General features: G+C 47.0%; 1 protein-coding gene across 2 annotated transcripts in view; it reads left to right on the top strand.

Annotated features, from left to right (window-relative positions):
* Positions 1-16,185, top strand: part of LOC135917683 (ATP-binding cassette sub-family G member 1-like) — an 86,630-nt gene that overhangs the window by 59,563 nt on the left and 10,882 nt on the right. For both annotated transcript variants that reach the window (XM_065451255.2, XM_065451256.2), the window contains exons 3-10: positions 2,558-2,675; positions 6,845-7,031; positions 11,389-11,534; positions 12,350-12,473; positions 13,106-13,220; positions 13,913-14,052; positions 15,069-15,170; positions 15,856-16,024. In XM_065451255.2, the coding sequence (XP_065307327.1) occupies positions 2,558-2,675; positions 6,845-7,031; positions 11,389-11,534; positions 12,350-12,473; positions 13,106-13,220; positions 13,913-14,052; positions 15,069-15,170; positions 15,856-16,024 (1,101 nt within the window). The remainder of the gene's footprint in view (positions 1-2,557; positions 2,676-6,844; positions 7,032-11,388; positions 11,535-12,349; positions 12,474-13,105; positions 13,221-13,912; positions 14,053-15,068; positions 15,171-15,855; positions 16,025-16,185) is intronic.

The following is a 16,185-nucleotide window of genomic DNA, read 5'->3' as shown; positions in this document are numbered from 1 at the left end:
GGCAAATATTTCTTCTGTGTTAAAGGTGCCTGGTGCCGTATCTACAAACAAACCGAAAGCGGCAGTGATCTGCGGCGACATCATTAGCTTGTAAAAGCAAAGTTATACTCGGCAGAAACCTTTATATTTGCAAAGCTACCCCGCTCACCACGCATCCTGCCGCACCGCCATTGCTAGCTCGCTGAAACAACTGAGCATGCAAATCAAGAGACGTCGTCAAACCGTGTCATACAAGTAAACCTTCAGTGACGTGGTGGCGGAACGAGAGGTGGAGATATTCGGATGGTACAATGACGCCGGAATGAAGCAAAGACACGAGAAAAGAAGATAGACAGGCGCATTTCCCTTTCTACGCTAGCCACTACGTTTGATATTGGTGGGATTCATCCACATGCAGTAGTAATATGGCTAAAGCGTATTTGTCATCCCCTTACCCTATCATCACGCATCAAAACTTCAATGAACTCAGCCAAAAAGTGTCACTTTATCACGTCAAAGTTACGTGTAATCTTATTCATCCTAAATATGTTATTATTATTATTATTATTATTATTATTATTATTATTATTATTATTATTATTATTATTATTATTATTACATAGAAACAGAACTCCCACGCAGCATAGAGGCTGTCTTCTCACAGCGGCACCAAGCTCAATATGCCTTGAAGAGAGAAGATGCATGCTCATCTCATTATACAAAGACAGCGTAGGAGCACTATACAGATCACAGCCGAGTTCTATAGCAGAAAATAATTCTACACGAACCCTGTGTGCTCCCAACGGATATGAAGCTCGATGTTTTGGGAATAAAATGTTTTCGAAGGCCTTCAAGCACCAAGCCATACGAACCCTGCTCAGCAGCACAGAGTGACGAATGCTGAAGGTTGGCCATTGAGAACGCGAGCGCTGGAGCCTTTCGCCATGTACAGCGTCCCACAAGCTGGGCACTCAGAGCTTGGCACACATCTTCTTTTCCGGCGTAAGTGAGCTGCGTCATTAATGCACCTGATGTGCAGTTTGGACACAACGGCCTTCTTTGTGGTGATGCAAATGGTGACCACTTAATTGCTGAATTAAGATACGATCCCATTGTGACATGTGCATCCGGGTGCGAACCTCATATGTGATGCCGTATAAGCACTCGTACCCTGCTACATTTGCACAAGATATTCTAAAGCCAACGTTGTTTGCTGTCACAAGAGCATGAAGCACTTAGTTTCTTAATATGGTGCCATTTTGAAAATTCCAGCGTAAGGAATCAGTCACAGCGAGATTTTTTTTTGCGTCTTTTGGAAATATCTTTATGGTACGCTCTGTGAACGCGGTAGGTGACAGCGCAAGCACAAGCTAAATCATGGCTATTCCATATCCGAAATTGGCTGCAAGCACGAGATGTTGTTCACAAAGTGGCTAACACGCATTCCCAATCTATCCTCTTTGACGCCATGTGTAGAGGTGCACGGCAGAAATGTGGCGGCTGAATGTACTTCTGGGTCATAACGTTGGTACCACTGATATAAGAATGCAGAATACCGCCTTGTTCCTGAGCGGCTGTATAGTCTCGAGTTGTTGCGTTGTCATGAGCAGTGCAAGAACCTGGCTATATAGTTTATAGTATTGATACATGCATATTGCGTGTTTCTTGTGGACGATGCACGCGGGTGCCCCGACGAAGACGACGAACGCTCTCTGGCCCTCGAGCTGTCGGCTGAACTGGCCAGCGCTGCAGTAATCCTTTGTAAATATACTTTGTAAATAGTCTCCAGTTCTTAATCCTTCGTTCGCGTAACATTTCGGTGGAGGTGCGGGGTAAACGCATTTGATAATATTGCCTTAGCACCGATGCTCGTAATGTGTGGGCCATGCATTTTAAAGCTTGCTGACAGCTTGGATGTGGCACCGTTAAAATGCGTGCTCGCGACATCGCTGGCGTGCAGCACCGCAGTCGTTCTCTGAGCAGCATTCAGCGGTGCATTCATTCCGAGTGGTCAACTTTCAAAGACGATTTATTCGCCATTTTGAATGTAAATCAACAAAGTGTTGTCGTCGCACCATGAACGTCGTCTTCCTCGTCCTTTTCATGCTGCCACACCGTCGTGGTCATTGTAATCGCCGTCGTGTCGAACCAGGCGCTTTTCACATGGAGTCGGTTATAATCGTTGTTCGATGCACGTGTATCAAGTACTGCAGAAAACACATTTCCCAACTTCTCATGAGAGCCATCACTTCCCAAACGTCTGTAAATTTCGAGAATGCACAAATTTCGCGGGTGCCGAGCCCTCGCGGATATTTCTTTCCCATGGACACGTTAGGTGGTCTGCAACAAGAAGCTAGCACTCCTGCGGTAGCAACCAACCCAACCTGTCTGTAGTCCATTGAGAGTTCCGGATGTTCACCGATGTATAGCTTGGTCAACGATATATTTTCTATGCATGTTCAGTAACAACGCGAAAGACCTCTCTTTCATATACTCTCCTGAGCTTCTCGTTAAACGTGATTTCTTGCAATACTGTTGCTAGGCGACCAACATCTGGCTACGCACACCTTTGACGCAGGCACGAAGACGCTGGTGGACAACATGAGTGGTGCTGCGCGGCCTGGAACACTGACGGCCATCATGGGTCCATCGGGCGCCGGCAAGACCACGCTGCTCAACCTACTCAGTGGATTCTAGTAAGTTAGCACTTTGGCTCACACCTGCCCTTCCCAAGGTTTATTTTTCCTTTTTGTAAGCTTGCTAGCTTTTGACTCAGCGTAACGGGATTGTTCACCGGCGCTTGTGTGCTTTAAGCTAACCTAATGCTGCCTCTGTATTGGATCTGCAATGGGAAAATGTGGCAGTTTCGCCCGAAAGGAGAAGCATCGATTGCGGCAGCAAATTAGTTGAGACCTATACGAAGTAAGGATATTAGCTTTATCGTCCATATGGACTTGTAAAGGTAGTTATACCTACAAAATTAACAAACATGGTGCGTGCGCACAAGAAAACATGAACACATTTCACCCGATGTCCGCGGAAACTCGCTGTCAGAGCGCTGGAGCGAGGAAACGTGGCAGCAGGAGCGAGCGAATTTACCTGCGTGCTGCGTCTCGCATCAACGCGAACGAAACCGCGAAAACAAAGCGCGCGGGGGACACAACTCTACGTCGACGTTGGCTTTCAAGATAGCGCGGTCCGGGCGTGCGCGCGCGGCAGCGCAGCAGCCGCCCAAGCAGCACACCCCCCTAAAATCCCTTAAACTTCGTAAAGTAGTGCCACGCTTTGAAGAATGCCGCCTCCTCCTCCCGCGCTCTGGCCGAGGCCGACGCCGCGTCGCTGTTGGCCTTTTTGCTCGAGAAGGGTCTACGGAGTGGAGAGGAGCGCATGTTGGCGCCGTTGCTACGTTCGAGCACTGTAGGCGGCGCCATGGTCAAGGAGTGAGCGTGAAAGAGAGGAGAAACGAGGAAAAGGGAAGGCGCAGGAGGAGAGTGTCGCTACTTTACGATGTTTAAGGGTTACGCCCCCCTCCCCCTCCCACCTTCTCTCCGTCTGGAGCCGTGCGTTCGACGGAAGACGGCGCATTTCCTCCCCACTTCCCTCTCTTGCGCTAGAGTGTACTAGAACATCTGAGTGAGACGAACGAGACGCTCAAAGCGAGGCGCTGGCTGTCGAGAGAATAGAGGGCACTGTGATCGAAGTGGATTGGCTGGGCGCGCCGGCAGACGCGGCGCAAGCTGTGCGCTGCGGTCCCTTCTGCGGCGTCTTGGCTGTACGGGTTGATTCTTTTTATTCAAACAGGGGTCATTGGCGCAGTACGGCACAAGATAGGCCCCGAGGTGTTTCGGAACGCTTGTAGTCGCTTGACCGTCCCCTCCGTGTGCGCGTCAGGCGAGTTGCAACTGCCGCGCACTCCACAAGTTCGCGTGTATGTCTGGCCTGGCAGCTTACACGGAGTCTACCATAACTTTTGTTCTTCGAATACTGATGAAATATCCGTCGTCATGCAAAGGTAATAAAAAAAAGTCCTTAACCAGACGATGTGTATTAGGCAGTGGAATCGCGAAAGCATGCTGTCAGCGCGAGAACGAAATAGATTTACGCGGAATGCATGGACGCGCACAAAAATAAAGCGCAGGAATGCGTTCGGGCGCGATTCCAAATGAAAGTCTGGAATCGCAGAGTCGAGAAATGTTACAAAGTCGGAGCGCTCAAGGGCCCCCGCGTACGCAAATCGCAACAGCTGAGTGCAAGACTGGGATTCGAACACCACTCAGCGCTCAGTTTACTTCTCTCTGAACCTTTTCGTTGTGAGCAGGCAGGCTATCAGTGACCAAAGTTCTGTTGTACAAGCAAAATATTTTCTTGGTGTTGCACAAAGATGAATACATTTTTGGTTATGGCAATAAAAGGCCGTGAAACATGCCAATAATTGGACAGGAATGATGTATATTATAAACCACTGATGGCAAGTGCAACTCAAATGCAAAATATGTCAACATTTATTTCGCGAAAGCAACCAGCAGTACTGCTTGTCAGTGTCACAGACACCTGCGCACTTTTGGGTGCTTCATCCTTTGACGCCTTTCATCATTTGATTTGTTTAGGCCCTTAATCAGGAAGTGGAGCCGTGTTACAATATAAAACTTCACAACCTTGCACTCGCAGTCTTCGCAGCACCTTCAGCAACGAGTTTTCGCTTGAGGAATGTTCTCTACGTAATCTCGGTCGCACTCAGGCTGAACAGAACAGCCCTTTCAGAGGTCACCGTGAGAGAACTTGCTTCCAAGCTTGACAGTGCATAAACAGTGCCTTCGTAGTCGGAAAAATTATGCACTGACCAGTACGCTGAAGGGGTCTTCAGGTCCCTGAGATTGTTTGAGTCAAGAGCTGGCCATTGCGTGCACTCCACTGCCGACTCGTCGTCGCAGTTTCCACTGTCGTGCACGGCCGTAGGTACACTCGTGCAGGCTTTCTTCCTTTTGCAGCCCGGGCTTTCGAGCACGGTAGACGTGCCACGCTTGCGTGGTGCACGTTTCGGGGGTGCCTTTGAGCTCAAATACTTCGGCGTATTGGGCAAAAGCGTGGGCACTGCTTCCGGTGTGAGCGCGGGCACTCCGCGTGCGATTCTCACTTTTTTGCCGGCCACTACGTGCACGTAGTCACGAAGTATGCACCGTTCTTCAAAGTGCAGCTCACAAACTGCGCAGTTCTCATCCAGAGGCTTGTCAGCGCGATGGAGGTTCCGCTCCCAGGCTTTCCTTCGAACCGCATCTTTCGGGACGCTGAACAACGACAGCTTCTTCTCGGCTGGGACGCCCGCGTAGCCGGTGCGACATCCCGGTGCGTAGCAGTGACGATGCCTTCGATTAGGCATGCCACACACTTCGATGGTAACTGCAGGATAAAACAGTGATCACAAAAGAACGAGCTACGCAAAGAAAACCGCCGCCGCTAGCTGCTCGAGAACATTCCTGACGCTTCGTCTGCTCCGGCGCAACCCAATCCACTTCGACCGCAGCGCCACCGCAGCATTTTCAACGCGGAGCGCCTCACCTCCTAGCAAGCGCGGAGCCGGTTATTCGGCCCACTCGAAACCTTTCTAGTACACTCTACTTGCGCGCCGTATGCTGAGCCGCCATCGCCGGCTCACCCTCGCAAGCTTTCACTCGCACATACAGCATACGGCGCGCGGCAACGATTTTATATCCTTTGGACTTTATACGGAATCTCACGCGACGCCGACGGCAGGAATGCGCCTGGAGTGTCCATGTAACTGCTACCTCATGTGAAACTCGGGCAAATAAACTGAACAGCCTAAATAATTTGGATGACGGACACAAAATGCGGGCATGCATAGGGCGAAGTATCGCATGCTGATCGTAATTCGAACTTTTCAGTTACGAGCCTTGCTCATTATATGTGTGTCGATGTTAACGATTATCAGAAATAGGCCTCGATTCATTAATGATCTATATTTTCACTTGATTCAAGATATTTGGACGCGATCCCAGCGCAAATCCGCTTCGCTTAGTGAATAGGCGCGCTATGCATGTCCTGTGGCAGTGTTACAACATAGCCAGTGGCCTGCAAGTACTGCCATATCCTAAAGCACCGCAGGTTGTACTGGTTTATCGGCAAACCAGCGATAAGAAGCGAAAAGAAAAACGAGCATGGTTTCCCGCACGTTTGTGTAATCGAAGACCTACTTCCCAATGCGTGCTCTTTGCGGGCATATCACGAGGCTCGTCTTGCACTTTGGAATATATATTATTACAATTTTGACACGCAAGCTAAGAAGAAAAAGAAAGAAATTACAAGCCAGTTTTATTTGCTGCAATATCTGGAAACTCGGGATGAGCATAGTTCCAGATTGTTTGAATAATACAACCTAATTATTGTTTCTTTTTCTTTCCTTTCTTCTTTCAATGTTTCTTTCTTAACATTTCTAGCTTCGCTTGTTAAAATTTAGGCGCACAAATCTCAATGATTTTCATTCGTAAGGGTCACGTGCCAGTAGCCGGCCGCCTTCACTAATGACATGCCCAATAATAAAACCTTTTGCCTTACGAACCGTTCTAGAGTAGTAACCTCTTTTTATTTTTTGGCGAAAATGGGCCCACTTTCGAAGCAAGGTGTGTGACCGGGCTAGTTGGCAATCTCTGATGATGTACGCAGCCTGGGCGGCGGACGAAGGGCGGAAAGTAAGCACGGAGGGAAGCGCTTGTCTCCGTCGTTGCTCTCCATCTTCTGTCCGCTGCTGTGCTGTGCGCAACGCCAGTTTTGAAAACCACGGTGTGCTACGCTCAACAAAACAGGTCACACCCTATCTATACAGACATGCATTTTTTTTTCGACCATGCAGCGACACAGGCTACGAAGGGGAAGTGCAAATCAACGGCTACGTGCGGGCTCCGCGCCTGTTCACCAAGCAGAGCTGCTACGTCATGCAACAGGACCGACTGTCTCCGACGCTCACCGTCCAGGAGGCACTCACCATGAGCGTCGAGTTGCGCATGCCCTTCCTGGACAAAGTGAGCAAGATGGAGAAGGTGAGAAACGACGACTCCCCATTGTCACGCAGGCAATATATTTGCGTTGGCAGACCTTTAAATGTCTGGCACTGGAACAATGCTTGCTCCTCGTATATCGTATTCTGAAATACTCACCGAAATCGAGCTGCCTTGGCAGTACGTGACGCCTCCGTCTATAGGCTTAGGCACTTTGGAAATTGTGTCGTATATAGCTGCTCCCCAAATGTCGCTGATTTATGTGTTATGGCTTTCCGCGTCGAAAAAAGAATGCTACTGCACTAAGAAGCCTTGTCGTGGCGTGAAACTATCGTATGGAACCGTGGTTTTCAGTGCTTTATTTACGTTTGTTGATTAACAATCATTTCAGGCATTTGTTTGAACGAACGAATTACGCTTCCGTACGCTGAGTTCCGTGAAACATATGAGTGTGTATTCGCTGAAGAAAACAAGTTAACGAAGGCACCTCTAGAGACTTACGGAAGGACGCCTGTGGGAAATGAGTCAGCCCAACTTTGTTTTACTTTTCTTGTACTTCTAGTCGCGACGAGCGTGCTGGTAATTATAGAACTGATTACTGTGATCTCTCAAATTATGGCTTGAGCACGTGTCTGTGCTTACCTCCTTGGATGACCACCTTTCAGCCGTGAAAACAGGCACGAATCTGCCCTCAACCAGTGGGACGAAAGTGTGGCGGCAATTACAGCTCACGTGTATAACGGCGCTCCTCCCAACTTCGACTGTAGAGCGTTGCCATTCGCTGAGGAAACCGATGTGTTGAAAGACCCCAGGGCGGGTCAGTAGCGGATGTCTGAGCGCAGCGGTATACGCATTTAGCGAGAGCCGAATTTCCTGCCCGGACAAATGGTTTCGTGTGTTTTCGTGCTGCATGATATCAGCGCTTCTCGCTCTGCGACCTGCTCCTTGGCGAACTTGAGACAGCACTTGTGCTATGTATCATTTCGACCAGATATCCATTCTACTGATAGCAGTTCTAACTCCGCGCGCCAATAATCTGTAAATATGTCAAAAGCAAAGTACCAAAGGATTGGTGCATCGGGCCTTTAAATGAGTACTGACGTGACATTCTCGACATTTAACAATTTTTTCCCCTTTGAATGCAAGTCTGTACCTCAATTTTACAAAAAAATTATCACAGTTTCACCGTACGGGCGAAGGAATGAAGGCTATAGCAACATGTTAGAATATTACAAGTGTAAGGCTAGTAGCTTTGTAAACGAAAGCTAAGCAAGATGGAGCTGTTGTGCTAGAAGTCCTCTGTTTGAATCCTGCCATCGGACTATTTTATTTATGTTAATAATTAAGGCGAACACGTTTCTTGGCGACTCTATCACCGCTCTTCCGTATGGGGTGTGTTTCAAACCTCTCAATTGGGCCGGCCCGGAGGTAGTGTAGTGCACAGCCGCGCCAATAAAGTTACATCATTTTCAGATTCGATCTCTTGTTATTGTGTCGCACTTTTATTATTGAAGTCTCAGAAGATGTAAGATAAAAGGCATGCGCTGTCGGCGTTTTGTTTCATGATATCTGTATGCAGGCTGCTGTTCTCAAAATTCTGAGGAATAATTTTGTCGAGAATGTGAGACCTGGTATGAGCAAATTTAGGGATGGCAATATAATCCACATATACCGCATGTCATACAGCATGACATGGCATATAGCATACACGTACCTAAATTTATACCCAACCTCAGGTTGACGGCGAAAATTTGCTTCGAGTGTCTATGTAATTGATATTGCAGTAAAATGCTGGCCAGCCTCCGAGCACACTAAATAATTTAGTGCAGCAACTTTTCCACGAACCAGTTTTGGTTTTGTTTGTCAGGAAGTGCACGTCATGACGTCACGAGGCAGAGTGTGGTCACGTGGGAACAAGGCGCCGTGACGTTTCAGCAAGCGCTGCGGCTCGCTCAGTGTTCTGCTATGCTGCGAGCCATTGCACGGCATGATGTCGCAGCATGGCAGACGACCAAGCTAGCCGAAGTGAGTGCCATATCGTCACGATGTGTTACTCTCACGAGGCTACCTCACACGTGACCTCCCATGTGACCATCAAATGGCGGGCAATTTCGCATTCTCATTCAAAAGGAATATGATCATGCCACGCGGTAGCTCTCAAAAATATTGAATCTAATTTTTTAAGCGCCACAATCATTCTTTTTTTTTTGTAAAGAATGAAATATTGCGTATCGCTTCCTAAATACGACGCAAGCACCAGGAATAAAGAAACAATGACAGCAATACAAACGCACGGATTCTTGTTTGATCACCACCTACCTCGTTATTTGTTTTACTTTCTTTCTTCGTCCGAACAGTTTCATGTTCTTGTCATGATGCATCGAAAGCAACTCTACCAAGCATCACCTATTCAAAATGCATATATCCTGAGCCAGCTCAATTCTTTTGTGAGCGGGTTGGTTGCTCGGGAGCGTCGTTTCAGCTTCCTCTTGACGCTTCCCAACACGGTGACATGTTAATATGAATTGGCTGATGCTCACTCTTTGTTTTGCTTTCCTAGAAGTCTGCAGCTTAACCACATAGTGGTCGATCCATGTATGGTGAAGTTAGGGAATGTTCGTGCACGGGCCACGGGCCGAAGGGAAAAAAATAACGAGCAGGTTTAATGTACCCCAAAGTAACTACATATGATCCCACTTCACGTGAGCACTTGCGCCGACGTTAATCAATCAATTTAATGCGTGTTGTTCGAAAGATTGCCTTTACTCGAAGTACATATCGCCTGAATGCTCTGCGAAATTAAAACTTGGCACTCTTCTCGTATTTCGCAGCGCTCAGCGCATACGGGGTGGCCAGCTTCCCGTTTCGCGCACGCTGTCGCGTACGCGAACCTGTCCGAATTAGCCGCCGGAGCGCGACGACGGTGGGCCATCAAAGTGCGCAGAAATAACAGCAACAATAAGGAAGAAAAAGAACTCGCAACAAGGTGATAATCGACTGGCCAGCAGGAAATAACGTCCGTCGAGGAAAAGGCGCGACGCGTTCCTGGAAATTAATTTTGATTCGGTAAATTAGGCTCACGGCGAAAGCATCGTGTAGGATGTCAGTCCGCCTGGTGTATGTCACGTGAGGTGCCTCTTACGCAACAAGCTATCACATCACGGTAACGCTTTTCTCTCAAACACCCGCGGACGTCGATCGAAGGTCCTGCCGTGTGAGGTACAGCGATGTGCCGCTCGCTAATTCGGCAGCGTCGTCTTGAGCGCCTGCCAAGTAATCCATCGCCTTCGATACACGCCCCGGCTTCATGTCGCGCCGACATCAGAAGCCTCGCAAAGGGAATAAAGGACCGCTCAAGTTAACTCGTGATGGCTTTCAATTTCGTACAGGACAGCGGAGAACGCGTATCTTTTACGCATTTGTTCAATGTGCCAGTACATTTCGCTGGCCAGAGAACAATCCAATGCAATGCTCGAAGGCAAATTTAAAGGTCTAGCTGAAAACGTCCTTATTTTTTATGAGAAGTTAGTGTTCCCGCTTGGTTACCGTTCTCACAGACCAAACCACCGAAAGCTAGCTAAAAAAAAATATAAGGAGGAGCCCCCATTGCCTACAGAGAACGGAAGAAATATTGGTAGCGATATTATTTCCCCACGTCATGAGTAATAATTGTTGCCAAGTTCTCAAAACCTTTCGAACCATTGTTTATAGCGGCGAATGGTGAAAGAGAAGCGAATTCTCACCTTATTCCTCTGGTTTTTCTTTCTTTATTTTTGTCCGCGTTATGCCCAAACACGCTCCCTTGTTTTATAACATGTGGTTCCTTTAAACCAAGTCCACCACGATGCAGATCGATTAAAACTGATGGCGAACCACCAGCAGTACGACCATCAAAATACTGCCTCTTTAACTTCTCCGCTCAACTAGGAGATCTACCCCCTCTAAGACGTCTACCTTTAATTTTATGCGCCATACATTGATCTAAAGTGGGCGATTGAGTGAAACCTCAGCCCTGATACAGCGTTTTTACTGAAGCTTTTGTCCTCGCCCTGTTGATGTAAAAAAGTCCCGTTATCGAAACCAATAAAAATCGTCTCGCCGAAACGTTGCTTCCGAACTCGCACTTTCCGCGCTCGTCCACAGTTGACCCGGATGCGTTGTTGGGCAAGCTGGTTCATTGTAACTGGAAACATTGGTTGCGCTTTCTTGACAATCACATGTAAGACAGGAAGACTGTCCTGTCTTCTTACATGTGATTGTCAAGAAAGCGCAACCAATGTTTCCAGTCACAGTCGACCCATTAGATTCCGTATCCGCGTGACGCATTGTTGTCTTGTTCGTGTGCTTCGTCGTGCGTTGGTTCGCGACCGTGCTCCGAACCTCGCCGTTCGTCTCGCAGGTGAACCACTCGATCCAGGGCTGGGGACTGTACGAATGCCGCAAGACGCGCACGAGCGAACTCTCGGGTGGTCAGCGCCGGCGGCTGGCCATCGCCCAAGAGCTCGTCAACAACCCGCCCGTGGTTTTCCTGGACGAACCGACGAGGTAATGAATTGCAAATCCGCGTGCTCGTTTTTGTGCTAATACTCTTTCTGCAGGCAATTCCTCCGCTAAACACCGCCCTTATACCCCCGTCGTCTTGTTTTCGCGTGCTGCCAAAAGCCGTTCGATCGGTTCACCTTTCCGCCATGCCCCTGGTCATTATGCTTTGTTTACGGTGGTCTCAGTACACACGATCGAGGTAACAAACAAGATTACCGCCATGTGGGCGACAGTTAAACGGAGCGCGAAGTCGTAGGTACCAGACACGAAGGAGTTTCAAAACGATGTAGACTCTTCAAAACATTCGTATGCGATTATTTATTTTTGATGGTGGGGGTCGTCACAGTAGCCTCTGGCAGACATTCGTTACCTTTATGGTGCAGTAATGTGAAAGAACACATTAGCGCGCACATTCTTGGCAAGGAGTAAGCGGCAAATCTAACTTACAATTAAACATAAACATTAGTATATGGAATTAAAAAGAAATACGACATACTTGGATCAGTTACGTGCTAACAAGTATGTTTATGACGGACAGACGAGATAAACGCATTTGGAATTTTCCACCAGTGTATTCACCTATTCATACCACAGCGTTCGCCAACGTATATGACGACACTACACCTGACGTATCAAGCTAAACGGTTTGGTGGCAGCCAGTAGTGGTAAGGCCACCTGATCGGACACCCCATAATATACGAACTTGGCAGCCGAGTATCGGAAAGTCACTGGCCCTCACGTCACAGGCTGTGAATACATATTACTTCTCCGGCCGATGTGCAACGTACGAGGCTAACTCGGGTCTTTTTATCACGCAGCGGTTTGGACAACGTATCTAGTCTACTGTGCGTTCAGATCCTCAAGGAGATGGCGGAACGTGGACACACCGTGATCTGCTCGATACACACGCCAAGCGCCAAGATCTTCTCCCACTTCGACTTGGTGAGCAGAGGCAGCTTCTCTTCGTGCAATGCACCCTTCTTCCTTGGCGCCTCGTGAAGTAACTTTATCCCTTCCGATTTGGTGACCGGCAAAACGAAACGCACCGCCAGACGTCATTATTTTACATGAATTCGGCAGCTCGAGGCCAGCATTATCATTCAGCGTCTCTAAGATTCTTTCGTGATTTCTGTACAATTCTACAACTTTCATATTTCTGTAGATTACAGAAGTGTTTAGGCACTTACAAGTTTTCCGATTGTTTGCTTCATCATTCAACGATCGAATTTATGCGATTTCCTACGACTCATGTCACACGATAATGCGAATTTAAAAAATAGATCGCAATGTGTTGTTGAAGAAACTGGCAAATGTGTATACCATGGCTGCCCGTGGTATGCAACAAGCATGAAATCGTAATTGTCACAAATTGACAATGCTGCGATGCTGAGCAGGAACTACGCAAGTGTAAGCTCAATATTGTAACCGTAATTTGTGATTGCAGTCAAGTAAACTCTGTCGGCAGAAAACCCAATCAAATGTTTGTTTGTTTGTTTGTTTGTTTGTTTGTTTGTTTGTTTGTTTGTTTGTTTGTTTGTTTGTTTGCGTAAGAAGGCCTTTTGGTTTCTTTACAGCTGTACATGGTATCAAAAGGCCGCTGCATATACAATGGCCATGTGGACGATCTGGTTCAGTTCCTTGCGCGGCACAGCCTGAATTGCCCTCAATACCACAATCCTGCAGACTACGGTGAGTGGTGTATTCTGTACGTTACATAAAGAGAACACCCGTATCCACGCGTCCCTGTTTATAAGAGAACCTATGGCCAAGGAGCCAACGACACCTTTTCTCTTACCTCTATGCTCCTATATTTGCATCTATTGTCATATAGTAAGCTTTATTGGTTCTTTATTTCCCAAATCTTATTTATGGCCTGTTTACAAATCCGCTTCGAATTCGGCAGTTCCAATTCACTAGCATCGTAAAACAAAAATTTCTCAGTGGAGCTCAACCACTTTTTGAACCAAGACTGAACATAAGATTGCCCCAGTATATATCTATCCTCCGATCAAGATCTCTTTTCTGAGCGAAAGACAGAAAGAGTGCAGTCACAAAAAAAGGTGCCTCACCGTTTCTTTGCAGTCACAGTTATCATAGGCACGGCTGTTCACTACTATAGTGGTGAATGAAAAGTCACTTGCCGGAGAAAAAAAAAAATGTTTCCAAAGCAGGCAAACCTTTAGCACCGATCTCACATAGGCTTTGCCAGGCGGGGCGTAGATCAGATGTGAGTACACAGTATCTATAATGTGCGCTTGGTACTATCACGCTTATTGTAGTGCAGTCGTAACCCGGGGTGCAGTTGTGGTGCCGGTGGGTGCTGAGAGCGCTGTGATGTTGCGTCCACACTTCATTGTCATTCTATTTCTCGACCGCTGTAGTTTCCGAAGTGGCCGCTGGCGACTACGGGGACTACACGGACGAGCTGGCCAAAGAGTTTGAGGAGCCGTATCCTGAAGAAAAGGAGTCGGGAGACCACAAGCGACGGACGAAATACGGCGGCAAGATCATGTCCGAAAGAGTAAGCCGTTCGTCATATCTGCTGTTTATTTCCGCCAAATGTATTCTCTTAACTAGTCGCTGTCTGTTACCGTACATGAAATTACTCGTGTTGCAAGATTACAAGAGCGCTTTCACTTTGTAGAATTCAGTGTGTTGAACCAAATTTTCTTGTTTCTCTGAATAGAGTTTGCCTGCGAATAAATTTATGTTGAGATCGACAAGTGAACTATCAAGAAACTGCATCTCCATGCAACTCTTGTTAAGTGTAATTGCGCCTTTAACTATTCCAAAATAAATAAACTTATGAAAACATTTTTTAATCGATGTACGATCTCTATAACATATCGATGGTTATGTAAATAGCGCAATAACGCGGGCTAGTAGATTACCATTCTTTTCCTTTTTTGGAACGCTCGCACTGCTTGTTAGTCTTGAATTATATAAATATTGTAGATCGTCACAGTCTGGAGGAATGACAACGTCTTCCTGAAAATTCCATTGCATCCTGGCCTTGGGGCCGATGAGGTCGGTGTGCCGTCAGATTATACCGCTGCTTCAGTGCAACTTGTCCTCTAGGAGGAAAAGTACAATAAACACCAAAAACGCGGTATGTGAGGCGCATGAGATGCCAAGCGCCATCTCTTGGTGGTCGCCCACAATGCGCTGAGTAATTGAATGGGTATCGGCAAATTCAATATCTATCCTTAATACGTAGGTATTGATTAGGATTCGATTCATGAATGAAAACGTGAAATGTTATTCTTTCTACAAAATGTTCCGTAACATATATTTAGGAAAATATTAGACAAACTTAAGGTATGTAATAATAGCCGCGATGTGCCTTATTAATCTGTTAATAATTCATAGCTTAAGTTTGTCGGCTAGTCAGTACTGCACATAGTCTGTACAGTATATGAAGTAATAACACGTGAGGTTCCTGGAAAGTCTGTTTAGTTTAATCAGTCACCTATTGAGGTGTGAATCAATCCAGAGTGCGAACGACCACCAGTTGCTTTCATGTTGTCATTTTTTCAGCACATTGCCGAGGCGAACAAGCTCTACAGCTTCACAACTTCCAGCTTTCATCAATTAGGAATCCTACTCCGGCGGTGTTGGCTGTCCGTTGCCAGAAACAAGGTCGGTATACAAAGATGTTGTCTCTTACCGCAAAGGGCCAACTGTCGTTGTTTGGCCTCAGTGATCGCAGCTGCTTCTTATCTACAAGAACGGGATATCATTCTTTTGACCCTCGCAGCTTCGTTGACATAACTTTCTAAAAATAAGAATTGCTTTATTTAATGTAGACCATTGTTATAATGACATAAAGTTATTGAAAAAGCCGCTTCATTCGAAAATTCTCGTGGCCCCGTGCACGTTAGACGATAACATTGCGATAACACTGGACTTCGTCTGCTACGAAGTGTAAGTCAGGAAGTCTGCACGGGACTGCTCTGTGCAATGCACACGAGGCGTACCATTTGCGTTTCTTCGGACAAAGCTGCTAAGAGAATCAACGCTGCATAGGATAATGCAGCTGTGAACGGGCATCAGAACAGTATTACCGTTGTTACTATGGCTATCTTAAAGCGTCGCCTCTTCTAACGAAATATCACCTATAACAACGTAAATTTTCTGTCCCAATTACTTCCTCTAAAGCGACGACTTACTGCATTTTAAAAGTCACGCAATCGAAGACGTTTGCAATACCTGTGTTGCGGGACTCTTCACTATGACGAATTTCGTTAATATCTATGCGATGACATTGGCTGAAGTCAGCCCGCCAGCCGCTGTCTCCAGAGATACATTGTGACGTTCCCCGCAGGTGGCCACTCCTTTGAGGTTCGCCGCATACCTGGCGTTCGCCATCATGATGATTATGCTGTACTACGACATCGGCAAGAAGGCGTCTACCGTTATCAACAACGCAAACATGTTCTTCGGCATGTGCTGCATCGTCATGTTCCAGTCCATCCTGCCCACGGTGATCGTCTGTGAGTGCGACTTTGTCAATTTGGGTGCTCCTCTCCACGCGATGCATTAGATCGCACAGATACAAATTAAAAAAAAACGTTTAATTGGGCCCGCTAATCATGTAAACTCTGCACTCGTGTGCACATACGGCTTCACCATTTTCTTAGTGGCTTCTCGTCTG

This window comes from Dermacentor albipictus, chromosome 4, assembly GCF_038994185.2.
Source record: "Dermacentor albipictus isolate Rhodes 1998 colony chromosome 4, USDA_Dalb.pri_finalv2, whole genome shotgun sequence".
In the NCBI taxonomy this organism is placed as follows: domain Eukaryota; kingdom Metazoa; phylum Arthropoda; class Arachnida; order Ixodida; family Ixodidae; genus Dermacentor; species Dermacentor albipictus.
The sequence above is the reverse complement of the archived record's forward strand: the minus strand, read 5'-3'. Positions and strand labels throughout refer to the sequence as shown.